A 17,488-nucleotide genomic window follows, 5' to 3' on the forward strand; every position below is an offset into this window, starting at 1 on the left:
AACAGGGTACTTGAAGGCATGCAAGACACTTGCCTTTATAAGCTATGGTATAGACTATAATGTACCTGGTCTTATGTTGGAGCTATACATTGGCAGTTCTGGTCATGGGACTTTAGGATGGATGTGGTTACACTGAAGGGTTCAGAGGAGGTTTTTCCTGGGATGGAGCAGTTTAGCTATGAAACAAGGCTGGATAAGGTCAGGTTTTTTTTTCTTTGCAGTAGAGAAGGTTGGGAGGGGACCTGATTAAGATACGAGAGATTTAGGATCATATGGACAATGGATAGAAAGCACCTGTTCCCCTTAGTTGAAGTATCTATAACAAGAGGGCACACATTTTATAGTGAAAAGTAGGAGTTTAGAGGAGATTTTAAGGAAATTTGTTCTTCCCCTAGATCGTGGTGGGAATCTAGAATGCACTGCCTGAGAGGGTAGTTGGGACGAGAAATCTCTCAACCTTTTTATACTTGGATGAGCACTTAGAGTCACAATATTTCAAGGTTATGGGCCAAGTGTTGGAAAGTCTGACAAATGCAGGTTTAATAGCTTTTTTTGGTGCAGATTCAATGGGAACAAAGACCTCTTCTGTAGTGAATGATTCTGAGAAGCCATTAGCCTTGGAATAAGATTATGTGCAATATCCATTTTTCCATTTGTGTGCAAACTATTATACCCGTTATATTAAAATTCTTCTGTTCAATCAGTAGTTCCTGTGTTTCTGTCTTTGGTATCACTGGTAGTGAGTCCAGGCGTAGACCATCTTTTGCAAGTTCACTGTAACCTGTACTTCACTGTCACCCTACATGTGTGACACCTAATAAGTGTATGTTTTCTACCCTCCATCTCAAGAACTGAAAATTTTGATTTAGTAAAGTGACAAGACAAAATTTAATATAGCCAAGCACTCAATGTAAATCTAATTTTATTTTAACAACTGGAAAATTGAAAGCTTGGTGTGGGTATCCTGGGCTGTTAACTCTAATGTAGCTACATAAGTAGGAAGAGTCAAGTGAGGATGAGGAGTGAATACAATCGATTTATGTAATTTGTCACTGTATAAGGCAAAGGAGTAGAAGTAGGGCATTTGGTCTAAATTGGATTCTGTTCTGATGTTCCATGAGTTGATCTGATCCTTGACTCCATTTACCTGTCCTTTTTCTTTTACCCCATAACCTTTGTTTGCCTTATTGATTTTTAACAGAAAAATCTGTCTTAGCCTCTACAGTAAAGAACACTGCAGTCCCGTTATCCTCAGGAAAGAAGTTCCTTCCAGCTCTCTCTGAAATGTGTATCCCCCTGTTCTAAGAGCATGCTGTTTGAACCTAAACTCTCCCACAAGGGTAAACAACTTTTCAACATCTACCCTATCAAGTTCCTTGAAATAAAGCAAGTTAATAATCAAGTTATCTCCAATTGTTCTTAACTCCAATGACTACAGGCCCAACGTGGGGCGGCACGGTGGCTCAGTGGTTAGCACTGCTGCCTCACAGCACCAGGGTCCCAGGTTCAATTCTAGCCTTGGGCAACTGCCTCTGTGGAGTTTACACATTCTCCCAGTGTCTGTTTGGGTTTCCTCCCACAGTCCAAAGATGTGCAGGTCAGGTGAATTGGCCATGCTAAATTGCCTATAGTGTTAGGTACATTAGTCAGAGGGAAATGGGTCTGGGTGGGTTACTCTTTGGAGGGTCGGTGTGGACTGGTTGGGCCAAAGGGCCTATTTCCACACTGTAGGGCATTTAACCTCTCCTCACAAGACAGTCATTCCATACCTAATATCAGCTTAGAGAACCTTCTCTGAATTGATGTGTCGATCAAGCAAGCAGCTTTGTGCTGGGTAGTGTTAAGCTTGAGGTATTGTTTTTTTTTAAATTCTAGAATATCTTTCTTTAGATAAGAGATTTCCCTATTTTTATCCATTCCCTTTTAAAAATAAAGGCCAACATTCAATTTACCGTTCCTATTACCTGCTGAACTTTCATATTAGCCTTTTCTGCTTTATATATGCAAACCATCAAATCCAATAATCCCTCTAATTTCTTTTTGGTACATAAACCTTTTAGCTCAATGCAGGGCAGTAACTTTCAAAATTGGAGTAAGTATATTGGCATACTAATCGGTGCGCACACAATCTTGGTGCAGTCATGCAGCTGCTCTGGTTAGTGGGGACATTGACCAAATCTCTGCATTACATCTTTCTACTATTTTCCTCCATTTAAAAAAACAATACCTCCAACTTGACACTACCTGGCACCAAGCAGCCTGCTTGATCGACTCCACATCAATAAATGTTCATTCTATCCCTCCAATGACGCTGAGCAGCAGTGTGTACCGTTGACAAGGCACACTGCAGAAATTCACCAAATATCCTTAGCAACACTTTCTAACCCACGCCAACTTTCAGCTAGAAGACAAAGGGTAGCAGATACATAGAAATACTGCCACCTGCAAGTTCCCCTCTAATCCACTCTTCATCCCAAATTATATCACAGTTCCTTCACTGTCAGTGGGTCAGAATCCTGGAATTCCTTCCTGAAGGGTATTATGGGTCACCCTACGGAATGTGGACTGCAGTGGTTCAAGAAAGAAGCTTGCCACTTTCTGAAGGCCTACTGGGGATACATAATACATTGTGGCTAGCCAGTGATGTCCATATCCCACAAATGGATAAAAAGGGTGATGTTCAGCATTTCTATGCTCCAGCCAAAGCACACAATATCCTGTTTTCTTGTTATATTCAATCTACCAAGATTTTGCCCACTCACTTAACCTGTTTACGTCCTCCTGTAGATTGTCATCCTCACCATTTCTACCTATTTTTGTCATCTGCAGGACATTCACATTCCTCATCCAAGTTATGAATTTAAATAACGGTGACCCAAACACTGATCTGTGGTACTGAACCTGAAAATGCCTCTCATCCCCTTATCTTAATTCTGTTTTCTATTTGTGGTGATGTGGAGGTGCTGGTGTTGGAATGGGTGGGAAAAAGTCAGAAGTAACATGACAGCAGGTTACAGTCCAAAAGGTTTATTTGAAATCACAAGCATTTGGAGCACTGCTCCTTTGTCAGGTGAAGTCACCTGACTATAACCTGGTACCATGTGACTTCTGACTTCTGAGTTGGCCAAACAAATATCATTGCTAATCCACCAGCTCACCCCACCTGCCCAACAAAGGCAGAAGGGGTTTTTGGTAATCCTGCATGTGGAACCTTATCAAATATTATCTGCAAAGTTTGAAGTTTAAGCCTGAGAGCAAGTTGCTCCTCAACTTTATTGGAGGGGGCTATATAAATTGTATGAACAATGTGGAGAGGAAATAGCTTGCACAAAAAATGTTTTATTCTCCAAAATATAATGTATCTTCCACAAGCATTGGTTTTCAGTCTTTTCACATGTTATGAATTATACTTTTTTGGCGGGAAAAAATTGAGTTTGCTGTCTAGGAATCCACAACAAAATTGTTTGTGTGAAGCTATATTCTGTTCATCTGGAATCGCGTGAAAAGTGGTCAAACATTTGCATCATGAAACCTTCTCCATATGCCAACACTGTTGAAATGGATACAATCTATCTGCAAAGCCTCAATAAGAACTATTGTTACTCTGGAATATGAATAGGGGTTGGGGTGTCTTCCTCATGTTATCAGCCTACACTGGCCTCTGTTAATTATAACACAGAATATTTCTATTCTGAATGCCGAAGTGAACAAACATCTGCAAAATTTGCAACACACACTTTCTTGTTAATCTGTGGATTAGCATGTAGATGTTTTCTGCAGCAAAGCAAAATGCCAGTCTATTGAAAGGCAATGACATCCCTCTGTACAAAATATACAACAAGTGTTACCCTTGGATGATGTGTTTTGATGAACAGGCATTTTATGACCATTATCAGTTTTTGTTGCTTTTTGTTATGAATGTATTTGCTAGATTATGATGACTCCTGCAGTGATGCAGAATTCTAAAAGATTATTTAGTTAAATGCAATTAAAATTCAGGATCACTTGACTGGGGTCATTTGTATCTCTTCCCACCAGCCATAGATAGCATTTAGCTCGCATTACAGAGAAGATTACTGCAGTTGATGTCAAAGCTAGAATACTCCTTGAATTAAAAATAAATGTGCTAATTAAACATTTTTAAGTGAAGAAGAAAAAAGGTAAGCAACAAAATGGACAGTTAATTTGAGCCTGTCACACTCATATGTAATATATGTACGAGGATTTACTTTCTACCAATAAGAAAAAAACCTTTTTAATCTCTATTCTAAATTTACACCAACAACTTTGACATAACTTAATTACATGGGGGTCTGTCAGCTAAGATGCACTGTCTGCATTAATACAATAAAGATGAGAACTTAACACAAATAAAGAGCCAAAGAATAGTTACCTGATATTTGACCAAACTCTCAATGAGGATGTTAACCAGGTGCTCCTTCTCCTTTGAATTCTCACTTGTTGGCCAGCGAGCTCTGGAAGACCAATTCCATTCATTCACCTGTGGCCTTGGGAGAGCGTTTTTTTTTATAATTTCAGAAATATGCTTTTCATGATACATACCTTTTATAAACATAGTCAGTAATGCAGTTCAGTTCTGTGCAGCAGCATAGGAAGGAGTAAACAAACAATGGAGTTTGACTTTATCCAACAAATAAACCAAAGGCATCTTTTACTTGAGCCAGACTATACTTACATTTGAGGTATCAGTAGAGCCTGATAACTGGGCAGACCCCTGTTTAACTTCAGAAATATCTTCAGGAAGACTAGGGTCTTTCCCCATTGCACCTTGGTGGCAGCTGATCCAAGCTTTAGGGCATCCCTCAGCTCGCAAACCAAAGTGTCTTTCACCGCCCCATGGTCCTCCACGTGCACTTGATGTTTGTCATGGTGTACATCCCGGAAGTAGACTGGAGAGCACAGAATATTGTGACATGGAGCTGCTCGGGATAAACCTCAATCAAAAACCACTACACCTTTCTCCCAACTTCTTTTGCAAAGGCGCATTCTGTCAGGAGATGTGTGACAGTCTCTGCTTCAAGGGCTGCATAGGGTGGCACAGACTGCTGAGGACTACGTGAAGGATCTCCCGTGTAGTGCCCTTTTTTCCCCACTGGCACTTGTTAGAAAAATCTGGTGATCCATTGCATTCTGCCAAATAACTTTGACAGTCTGCTCATGGAACGTGAGAGGATCCACCCTCTCATTCTCCCGCAGATCTCAGATGGTCTGTGCTGACCACTTCCTGATGGACTTGTGGTCAAAGGTGTTTTTCTCTGCAAAGTTCTCCACTAAGGATGAGATGACATGGAATAGCCCTGTTGCTTGGAGCATTCCTTGGCATTGAGGTCATCCCATCCTTTGCAACACCCCAGACGGGTAGATCCTCAACACGTAGTGACTGTTGGTGTTTGCATACCAAGAGTCTTGATGCAGTCACACACAAAAATAGCCATCAGGATGAGGGCCATGTTGGTTACATTCTTCCCCCACCCTGCCATTCAGAGTTTTGTATGTGGAGTCCCTGCAGGCATGGTCCATCTTAGACTTCCAGATATAGTGGAAGATGTTGCAGTTACCTGAACCAGCACAGGTTCTGGGAATGGGCCATGTACAGCAACAGAGGAGGGTGCATCACACCTGATGACCAGGTTTTTTTTTACCTGCAATAGAGAGGGAGTGGTGTTCTCAAAAGCTCTTTTTCTACCTCACTGGCAATGCATTGCTCCCAAGGTTTTGTAGCCACCACAGCCCCTCCAAACTGTATGCCCAGCACCTTCAAGTAATCTACCCTGACAGTGAAAGGGATAAATGATCGATCAGCCCAGTTCCCGAAGAGCATAGTCTTGCTCTGCCTTAATTTATCTTTGCTTCCGAGGCCAGTTCAGATCACTGCTCGTGAGTCTAAGGACTGACAGCGGGTCTGAGCAGAAAACTCTGACGTTCTCCATGTATAGGGAGGCTTTGACCTGCAGGCCTCTGCTGCCTTGAGTAGTTACCCCTCCCAGGCTTGCATATCCTTGTTGGACTCCGCTCTATACTGTACAACACACAACAAGGACGTGGGATATTTTGAGACCAAGAAGGATAATTCTAGTCCAAGTTAATCGAGGGATGTTTATGGGAATTTTTGGAGTTTGATAGTCACCCTGCTATCCTCTGATCCTTGTACGCAGAAAATAACCAGACCTAGAACGAAGGCCTGTTTGTTTAAAGCTGTCTTTATTTATCGCAAGACACTGCAAAGTATTTAAATGTGACATGCCGGAGACCCTGAACAAAGAATCACCTGAGGCAGTTATATTCTGTTTCAAGAAAATATAATACGTTGATTAAGAAATGTGCAGTTATCTAATCCAATCATTATGATGATCAGGTTTACATCATACATAGAATGAGTACAATTAATCAATCACTAGGTGGGAGCACCTATCTAATTAATATATCATTAGATTGAAGGCACATACATACTATCTGGTCACATTGTGCAATTTATTCTTAATGGTTTACGTCTGACTTGTATATCAATCATCCTGTCCTGTCCAATGGTCCCTGATGTTTTAATAACTTTTTCCAAGGCACAGAGGTTTAATGGATAAACCGCCCTTTTGTGTAGCTGTGAGCATTATCATGACTGATCCTATGCTATGTTGCAGATAAGTTGGCTCCTAAATCAAATGGTATGGTGATGCTACATATCTTCCTGTGTATTATTTAACTAACTTTCTTTTTAATGTCCTTGAGTTTTTCCACAGCAGACAACTATGTATCTTTAAATATTGCTTTACAAGATATGTTTCAATACTTGTAGAGGATTATCACAATAGTTTTGAGTGTAGAATTTCACACACAAACTAGTTAAACGTGATCTTACTGAATGATGGGAGCAGGCTTGAGGGGCTATATGGTCTATTTGTGCTCCAATTTCATAAGTTTGTATGACATATTGTATGTGATCACATAAGCTTGAGAATCTTCCGTTCATACAGTCTGAGAATGGACTGTTTTCAGAGCTAATACGTATAGCTCTGACCACCTCCGAATGCTTTCATGGAGCCAAGTATGGGGAGGGCTTGTTAGAAGAATGATGCTGACCGTGGTTGACCAACTTGTGTTTGGCATTTCAGTAATAGTGTAGCACAGGTATGCCAAAGGAAACTGTTTGCTGGGTGACAAACTAATTCAAGTGATAAAGAAAGAGAATGATGTCACTGGGTGGAGTTCACAATGTGGAAGTGAAGAGTAGCTTAAGCTATTCTGCGACAAATTTCCAACCACTCAAAGATATACTTGTGCACATTTCGGCAAATCAACAGCACATTAACATGTGCATTGATATATTAGAATTTGCTCCATTGTGCAGAAAGATACAAGTGAGTCTAGTGGTGATGTACCTTTTGTAAACACAGTTTGCTTACAATCCTCCTAATGAATGCAGTCTGGTTAGTGATGGCATACTGTCAATCTACTTTAATAGGTTCAGCACTGTGCAATCACTATCACCTAGAAGGGCAAAGGCAGTGGTGCACAGGAACAACACAATCTGCAAGCTCCCTCCAAACCACACTCCAAGCAGACTAATGAATCATTAGTTTATTTTGCTGGGTCAACATTCACAAACTCCTTCTTTGCTTCCAGCGAGGGTGTACCAACATCATGTGGATTGCAGTAGTTTAAGAATGTAACCCGCAATCTCCCTCTTGAGGCAATTAGAAATGTTCAATAAATGTTGGTCTCACCAGACATGTCCACATCCAAATTAATTTTATAAAAGTGAAGTTGAAAGTTTTTCTCAATGGAAAGAGCTGAGAGATGAGATTTTGTGCTTTAAGGTTTTTACTGTAGCAAGTGAACAGAAATCAACACAGATTCAATGTTTGATTTATTAGTTATGTCTTAAATAAATACTCTGCATTTGTTAATGCAATCAAGTTATCTCTTGTAACCCATTACACTAAGCTGTACCTTTGGCAGGTTATCTCTCCTTTAGGCTTACAACTCCATGTCTCTCAAGGTCAAAATTTCTAGTGTACACTTGAAAACCCTTCTGCTCAGCAACGTTTGAGGAAAGAGCTTGTGTTATGCTAAAAAAAATGAATTAATTATTGAGTAGTTAATAAACATTATGCATGTTTGATGCAATTTTCAAATAAGAGATCTAGTCCGTAGATAATGCCTGCCTAGCCTATTAAAAATATATTGAAGAGAAATGTAAGCAAGTCAACTTTTTTACAGAAAAAGTATATTGTTTACTTTCAAAGGGGCCAGCAGATAGTATGTTAAGGTAAATACGTCAGATCGCGTAAGGCTCCTGCATCATTGCATACTGTACATGTGAACTGCAATTCTTCATGTCTGTCCGTCTTTATTTGTGCCTTTCATTACAATGCCTCGAAATAAATTTTAAAAAGCGACACTTCCTGTCAGTTAATTTATGGTACTCTTTCAGTGTTGTGATTACTAAGTATGTGATTGAAAGTCTAATTCCCTCATAACAATATTTTCCTGACTCTGAGATCACTTTTAAACAAGGGTAAGGCAAAATAATTTGCATTTTTTGCTTTCTATTGCTTAATACATAATCTAAAATATTGCTAGTCCAAATGAGCCTGCTTGTGGTGAATGTCTATAAGTTGCACGATTCTAAAGCTTGAATATTTTTCTTCCCTCAGGACTTTTACGTGATTTTTGTGTCCTAGTTGTTTCTGTACCTATAGAAATATTTAATCATAACATAACTGCTTTGTGTAACTAGTGACCATGAAATGCTCAAAGGAAAGATTGGAGTTTTTGTTGTTTTCTTCAATACAATGTTCAATATTCCAGTTTTAAATCCCATCTGCAGCATAAATTCTAGGTAGTAGTTTAACTCTATTTCCCTGTAGGAGGTCACTAAACCATTCTTTATAAACCTATAACCAATAGTTACTCTATAGCAATAGATGTACACCCAACAAAAGACAATAATACTCTTAGATATCACCTACTATTGATTAAAATATCGGATCACATTTGTCTTTAGTTTGAGTCCCATTTTACTGTGCCTACTGAAAATATACCTCATTTGGGTGCCATGTTGGGTGCAAGTATGTTTTTACTTTAGCTAGAATCATGTCAGGACTAATGGGATAAAAATTTTGTCCCACTGCGTGTTTTAATGTGAATAAGTAAAATGGGTTTTAGGTAATTTCAGCTCATTTCCTAGTAGTTGCTATTCCTAGTGCTCGTTTGTTTTTTTTTGTTCATCCCAGATTATAGCCTAAGGGCTCTTGTGGCCCAGTGATAGTGTCCTTGACCTTGAGCTAGAAGGCCCAAATTCATATCACCTGCTCCAGAGATGTGTAATACCACCATTCAACAGGTAGGTTGGAAAAAGATACTAAATTGTGCCTCTCTTTAAAAGAACCTGAAGAATGGCTGAAAGAATGAGCAACATCATACCAATGCTTCTGTGGAAGTGATTTTTAAGCATTTTTTCAGGAATCTTGCCCTTTTGTTTAACCTCTGCCCAAGAAATCCTGAAAATGAGTGTGTGCTAACATAGAACAAAATGTGAATGATGCTTCTTTCCTCTGTACTGATGCATTCAATGAAGATAAGCTAAAATCGTGTCACCCAGAGAGAAAATGCTCTTTCGTTGCTACCCTGTGTCTCACTAAGATGTTTAATGACATGAATAACATGGATTTTTTTTTCATTCTACGTCCAGGGACTCATTATACATGTGGGGAAAAAGACTCTGTTTTGATTCAGTTTCAGCACAATCTGAGCAGCAGGTATTTACATTATTGGAAAAATAAAGCAATTCTATCCTTGGGTGCATTTTATATATCTTTGCATCCTATCAGAGTAATAACATGGCACTCAGATGATGAGCTGCCATGAAACAGATTAAGCCACACTTGCAAATATGAAGACCAGAGATCTACAGAATCAAATGTACAACAAGAATATTTTCAAATTACTGTATTTCATTTTAGCAGTGCTTCTGATTATATGGCTACAGACCAGGATCGGAGATTTGCCAACTCTGCTTATCGAAACATCAGAATTTAGTGACAGTTGCATACACGAGCATGGATATTGTTAAATTGGGTGTTTTTGTTATTAAGTAAAAATACTTAGTCATTAGGTATCAAGACAATTTATTAATATACTTGGTGATCAATTAGAAAATAATGCATTTTGAATTAGCCTTCTAGCTGCAATCTTAATTCTATGTGAGCGAAAATATAGAAAAGAAAAAATTATATTTTGATTTGCAGAGCATCTTGGAACCATCCATCCTGTTTGGTGTCTTGCAAAAAAATGTTTGAATAAATAATGAGCTCCTGTCTGCATTCACGCATTGCAGCTAAGTTTCCGAATTCTGCAAGCATCCTGCCTAATGTTTTTATCGCACGTACATAAAGGTGACCTATTTGGTTGTTGGATATTTAGCTGTGTGCTAGTATTGAGTGACGATCATGAATAAATCGCCTTGTTTAATTTATGAAGGTCATAAAATTTTTCAGTTGATGAATTATTAAACATTGTCACACAGCATATACAGCAACTGTTAAAATTATAACTAACTAGTAGTGCAAGGCAAATAGCATGAAGCTTACTCTCAGTGCTACACTAAATATCAGAACTATTGAAATCGTCTAACGACCTGTCATCCAAGGAAGGAAAATACCACTCAAACATATGTATTAAAGCTGGTTCCATGGTATGCTATCTGCTGTTTCAAAGGTAGGGAGACAGTCTCCTAGCATTTATGTTCCATGTCATGTGCCAAGTCATCTGACAATTGTTTCTTCTTTTTAAAAAAATGAATTTGCATTTATAAATATCCTCTCATAACCTTAAGACATCCTGTCCATTATTAATCCTCAACCAGCGCCAGTACGAGGTTGTTATCTCATTACTGTCTGTGGGATCTTCCTGAGTGCCAACTGGTTATCGATGTTTCCTGATTTACAAAAGTGACAGCTTTTCAAAAAATGCTTCCTTGGCTGAATGTGATTTGGGACATACTGAAACTTTGGAAGGATGCTCTGGAAATTCAAATTTGCTTGGCTTTGCCTGAAAGGGCACTTTCTTTTTAAAAAAAAATGTATGAACCATTAGCCTATATTCAAAAGAAAATCTTGTCAAAATAAGTATATTAAATTTGTCATGTATCCATCAGTCTTTCCCTATGAGAAAAAAACCATAATGGCTCTTCATCTCCATTCATAATCCACAGAATGAACATTTATTTATGTTGATAATATTCACGTTCAAATTTAGAGATTTGTTTACATCAGGTTTGACTGCAGCTCATGTTAACTTGACTGCATTAACTGTGTTAATAATTGTGTTGCTCTTCATAATGTCAAACAGGCATTGAATTCCAGATTGTTGAACATTTAAAATGCCCTTTTAACTATTTGTTAAAGTCTTGGCTTGCCTTACCTTATTTTTGCTGCTAAACTTAATTAACTGTCCTTACTCTGGCACTCTTCTTGAGATCACAGCAGTTTGTAATACATTAACAAAAAGCTTGCACCATTACTTGATGCTAGGAAGTGAGCATAGTTATTGATTATTTGTTATTTTGCAAATGTCAATTAAATACTAATTTTAACATTTTACTTGTTTTCAGTTGTGCTGCTAGACACAACAGCTGCGCTAGGAGAGCTGGGATGGAAAGCATATCCATTAAATGGGGTAAGTTTGTAATCTTTTAATTTTGACATTACATATGGTAAGTCACAAGTAGCTGTTCAGTAAGAAAGCTCACCTCACTTCACCGAACAGGGCTTTATATATGGGACTCTAAGAAGGTGTCTTATATCAATATTACATTTTCACAAATACTTGACTTTTATAAAAGTGAATAATTTATTAGAACAAATATGTTGAAAAATTTAAAATGCTTATTATTTTACCAGAGAATTAATTTTTTTTTTCTTGTGTACTGTTGCTGTGGAAAAGAGTTTACACTTAAAACTTGATAACTCTGATAATTTGGTCTTTTGGATCTTGTGTCAGGTTAGCTTCAAAGTGATTTTTATGTTCCCAAATAATTTTAATATGGGTGATCCTCCTTTTTATATTCATATTTTACATATTACATTAATGGTGATTTGCTCATAAATATGATCATTTCAAGCTGTACTTCTCATTCTCTACAGTAAGGTATTCTCGTGTAATGTAATGTCTCATATGTTCTCAACTTTTCAATCAGTGACAAAGCAACCACACTTGCTGCTGGCCTCAAAGGAAGCCAGTGAGCAAAACTGTAATGAATTCTGTGGTGTAGCTTTCCATGTGAAAAAAAGTTAATAGTTGTAATTGAACTAAGATAGTTAATAACATTTTTAAATTGTATATTAATTACTATTATGAAAAAAATGATATTTCTCTCAAACATTTGGTTTTTCATGGCCAGTTCAGATTTTTGGCAACAATCATTATGAAGCTTATTCCAGCAGGTTGTACAAATTGTAATTTTCTTTCCTAGATCTTAGCCAGTTTGATGTCTAATACATGAGTGGAAGTTCTTGTCAACAGTTGATTTCCCATTTGAAGGGTGGGAGTGCCTCAGTAGAGGTAGAAGATCCTTTCACTGAAATGCTCGGGACCAGCTGTTTTTTGGAATTCGGAATCTTTCGGTTTTCAGAATGTGACAATTTAATGGTGAAAATTTTAAAAATCTTACCAGAAAAGCAGACTTCTAACTAAGAATGTGCTTGACCACGCCCCCCCCCCCCCCCCCCCACACCATGTCACATCTGCGCGACACACATTGGGTGTTGACTTGGGTTAACTGTTTGCTCGCCAAACAGCCTTGTTAATGAGAAAAATACTTCACAAACAAACCTTTGGATTTCAGAGCTTTTCGGTTTTTGGATGTTCGGATAAAGGATCTTCTCCCTGTACCTCCTGTGGAAATGTATATAATCTCGAACAGTAATGTTTGAGTTTCCACTTTTGAAAGTTACTATAAGTGGAATAAAGATGTTGCATGTTGACAGTTTTGCCAACATTACGATTGAAAAATTAGGGCTACTGTTCTAACATAATTGTGGAAAATTCCTGTGTCTGTCTGTATTTTTTTTCCCTGCAAGCCTCAGCATGAGAATGCACGGAAATGAGTTGGAAAAATCCTGCAGAATGATGTGAAAAATTAAATTTCATTATTTCTGCATTGTTAAAAAGAGACATTTTGTGTAAGCTTATTAACGTGCACTGTTCAGGACATTTCACGAGAATACAAATTCAAAGGGAAAATTCAAGTGTGTGCTGCATCAAAGGAGAGTGCTGTTAGGTTGGAGTGTTTTGAGGGCCTGTATTATTGCTGTATTCCAGTGCCTTTGTCTATTTCTTGATCTCAGATGGAGTTTATTCAGTTGGCTGAACACTGGCATCTGTGATTCTGTGCCCGTCTGAGTCAAGATAAATCATTCACTTGGCACTTCTGTCTGGAGATGATTGCAAATTTTCACCTTGCCTGCTGCACTAATGTACTTGGCGATCCCATTATTGAGAATGTGGATACTTATGGAGCCTTTTCCTTTGATAGAATCATAGAATCTCTACAGTACAGAAAGAGACCATTTGGCCCATCAAGTCTGCAGCAACCCTCCAAAGAACATCACACCCAGACCCAGCTCCCCACCCTATCCCGTAACCCTGTATTCTCCATGTCTAATTCACCTCAGTTGCACTGGGGTGGAATCCCACACAGACATGCAAACTCCTCACAGGCGGTCACCCAAAGTTGGAATTGAGGCAGCAGTGCTAATCACTGAGCCACACTACCATCTGGTTCGTTGTTTAATTATCCACCACCAATCACTGCTCAATGTGACAGGACTGCAGACCTTTGATCTTTGTTCAGGAATTCCCTAGTTTTGTCTGTTTCGTTCTGTTTCTGATATTTAGTATATATGTAGCCCTGGGCTGCTTCACTAGGTTGGAGTCTTAGTATAATATTTGTCTGTTACATCTAACATGCACTGCAGTGCTCCTTGCTCAAGCAGGCTTGATGATGATTGTGGAGTGGGGTATATTCTGGCCTAAGAAGTTGCAGATTGTGGTTGAATATTGTTACAGGCCATAGTACCACCTCTTCAGTTCTAAGTTTAAAGCTGCTAGATCTGTTCTATCCATACTTTTTCAGTCCAATGTTAATTATGGTGTGGATACCTATAAAATGCCCCCCAAACTTTTTCTGCACTTATTAATTCTTAGCTATTGATTCTCCTTTCTAATTCTCTTTGCTAGTGCTCTTGTCATATACAATCCATATTTCCTTTTATTATTAGGATTTCCCATCTCCTTTCTCATTTTACATGATCATTTTAACTGTAAACATGTATGAAATTTTGTGTGTGTAACTAGGTGGTTGGATAAGGGGAACTCAAGGATGTATTACATTGCGTTCTGAGAAAATAGTTGATATGGTGCCACATCAGGATTTGTGTCATGGGATTTGGGATAAAATGCTATTCATCTGTTATTGGAGAAAAGAGGATTCAAGATGTAATTTTCACTTGGCAGGCTGTAATTCATGGATCAGTACATGAAAGTCAGTTAGTCTGTTAAAGCCAACCTAGCTCAATGACTTAGATATTGGAACTGAGTGTAATTTATCTAGCTACAGTATGCTGACAGTACCAAGCTACATGATAAGTTGTGAGGAAGATACAAAGGGATGTGCAATCATCAAGTGATTGCCTAAGAGCTTTACAAATGTTGTATATTTTGGAAAGAATAGAGGATACTTTTTTCTGAAAGTACAACACATGTTAGCATTTGGGGATTTCAGTATCCTCCTACATAATGGGACGTCAGTATGTAAGTACAGCAAACGATTAAGGCAAATGGTATTTTAGTCATTGCTACATAAAGATTCAGAGTATCAAAATAAGTCTTTCTGTATCTTATGCCTTTGCTGAGGCAATGCCAAGAATGTTGTGTAGAGTTGGTCGTCTTACCTAAGGAATGATGTATTAGGCTTTAGAAGGGTGCAGAAAAAGTTAATTAACTCCATTCATGAGATGAAATGCTGTCCTAGGAGCAAAGTGTGAATACAAATGGGACTGTATCTATAGAATCATAGAATCCCTAGAGTGTGGAAGCAAGCCATTTAGCCCATCAAGTTTACAGCGACCCTTCGAACAGCATCCCACCCAGACCCACTCTTTCCCTGTAACCCTATGTTTCCCATGGCTAATCCACCTAACCTGCGCACCCTAAACACGCTGGTCAATTTAGTATGGTCAATCCGCCTAACCTGCACATCTTTGGATTGAGGGAGGAAATCGGAGCACCTGGAGGAAACCCACACAGACACTGGGAGAATCTGCAAACTCCACACAGACAGTCACTTGGGCCTGGAATCAAACCTGGGTCCCTGGTGCTGTGAGGCAGCTGTGCTAACCAGTAAGTCACCATGCCAGCTTTCTTTTTTTATTCTGAGAGACAACAATGATCGTGTAAACTCTAAAGGTTATGAAAATGTGTGGTTATCTCATTAAAATATGTATTAAACATTGAAAGTTTGAAGGGGTAGATGACTGAGGCTGTTTTGATTGATGGAGAGTCATAGAGATGTACAGCACAGGAACAGACCCTTCAGTCCAACTTGTCCATGTCAACCAGAAATCCCAAATTAATCCAATCCCAGTTGTCAGCATTTGGCCCATATCCCTCTTACCCTTTCGTATTCATCTCCCCATCCAGAGGTCTTTTAAATGTTATAATTGTACCAGCCTCTACCACTTCCTCTGGCAGCTCATTCCATGCATGCACCACCCTCTGTTTGAAAATGTTACCCCTTCATCCCTTTTAAAGTTTTTTACCCCCTCACCTTAAGCCTATGCCCTCTTGTTTTGGTCTTTGCTACCCTGAGGAAAAGACCTTGGCTATTCACTATCCATGTCCTTCTTGATGTTATAAACACCTGTAACATCACCCCTCAGCCTCTGAGGCTCCAAAGAAAATAGCCCCAGCCTATTCAGCTTCTCCCTATAGCTCAAACCCTCCAATCTTGGCAACATGACTGTAAATCTTTTCAGAACTTTCAAGTTTCACAACACCATTCCCAAGCAAGGAGACCGGAACTGAACACCGTATTAAGGATGGTGGCTCAGTGGTTAGCACTGGTGCCTCACAGCACCAGGAACACCGGTTCAAATCCAATCTCTGGTGACTATCTGTAGAGTTTGCATGTTCTTCCAGTGTCTGCGGGGATTTCCACCAGGTGCTCTGGTTTCTTCCCACAGTCCAAAGATATGCAGGTTAGGTGGATTGGCTATACTAAATTGCCCATAATGCCCAGGGATATGTAGGTTAGGTGGAAATGTAGAGTTTCAGGGATAGGGTAGGATGTTCTTCAGAGAGCCGATATGGACTTGTTGGGCTGAATGGTCTATTTCCACACTGGAGGTTCTATGTACTATTCCAAAAGTGGTCTGACCAGCTGAACATGACCTCCCAACTCCTATACTCTATGCACTGATCAATAAAGACAAGCTTACCAAATGCTGCCTTCACTACCCAGTCTCCCTTTGACTCCACTTTCAATGAACTATGAATTTGCAATCCAAGGTCCTTTTTATTTAGTAACATGTCCCAGGACCTTACCATTAAGTGTATACATCCTGCCCTGGTTTGCCCCACCAAAATGCAGCACCTCATTTTTATCTAAATTAAACACCATCTGCCACTCCTTGGCCTGTCAGCCCATCTGATCAAGGCCCCATTGTACTCTGAGGTAACCTTCTTTACAGTCCACTACTCTGCCAATTTAGATGTCATCTGCAAATTTACAAACCATACCTCCTACAGTCACATCCAAATCATTCACGTAAATGATAAAAAGCAGTGGACTTAGCACCGATCATTGTGGCACATCATTGGTGATAGACCTCCAGTCTGAAAAGTAACCCTTCACCATCACTCCCTGTCTTCTACCTTCGAGCCAGTTCTATATCAAGATGTCTAGTTCTCTCTCTATTCTATGTGATCTGACCTTGTTAACCAGCCTAAAATGAGGAACTTTGTTGATCGACTTAGAGGAATCAGTGACTGTTATCCAGAGTATTTCAATTTCGAAGACAATCTGATGCTCTCCACTTAAAGCATGAACATTGATGATTCTGAGGATGTTCCATTGCCAAATAATCAAAAATGTGATAGATTGTCCATGAAATTCCTTAGTGATGCAGAGAATGAAAGAAAGGAAGTAAATCGTGCACTCCAGATCACGCTACCATCATGGAACATGCTACCATTTGTGCCCGGGGATCTTGGGATCAAGAATAAACATCCACATGAAGGCCCATGGGATATACTCATGACCTCGAATGGACATCATTCTCAAATCAAAAGATGGGTTTAGCCATGAATTTGTTACATGGAGCAGATTTGATGGATCCAATGATCTAATGCAGCTCCTACATCACTCGTTTAGTGCAAGGGGCTTGGATGCGGGAAATCTGTTAGGTGTGTC

At 39.1% G+C, this 17,488-nt stretch overlaps 1 protein-coding gene across 2 annotated transcripts in view; it reads left to right on the forward strand.

Annotated features, from left to right (window-relative positions):
* The window catches only part of epha6 (eph receptor A6), a 695,995-nt gene that overhangs the window by 53,823 nt on the left and 624,684 nt on the right, over positions 1-17,488 (forward strand). For both annotated transcript variants that reach the window (XM_072585079.1, XM_072585081.1), the window contains one exon: positions 11,630-11,694. In XM_072585079.1, coding sequence (XP_072441180.1) covers positions 11,630-11,694 — 65 coding nt within the window. The remainder of the gene's footprint in view (positions 1-11,629; positions 11,695-17,488) is intronic.

This window comes from Chiloscyllium punctatum, chromosome 15, assembly GCF_047496795.1.
Source record: "Chiloscyllium punctatum isolate Juve2018m chromosome 15, sChiPun1.3, whole genome shotgun sequence".
Taxonomy (NCBI): Eukaryota; Metazoa; Chordata; class Chondrichthyes; order Orectolobiformes; family Hemiscylliidae; genus Chiloscyllium; species Chiloscyllium punctatum.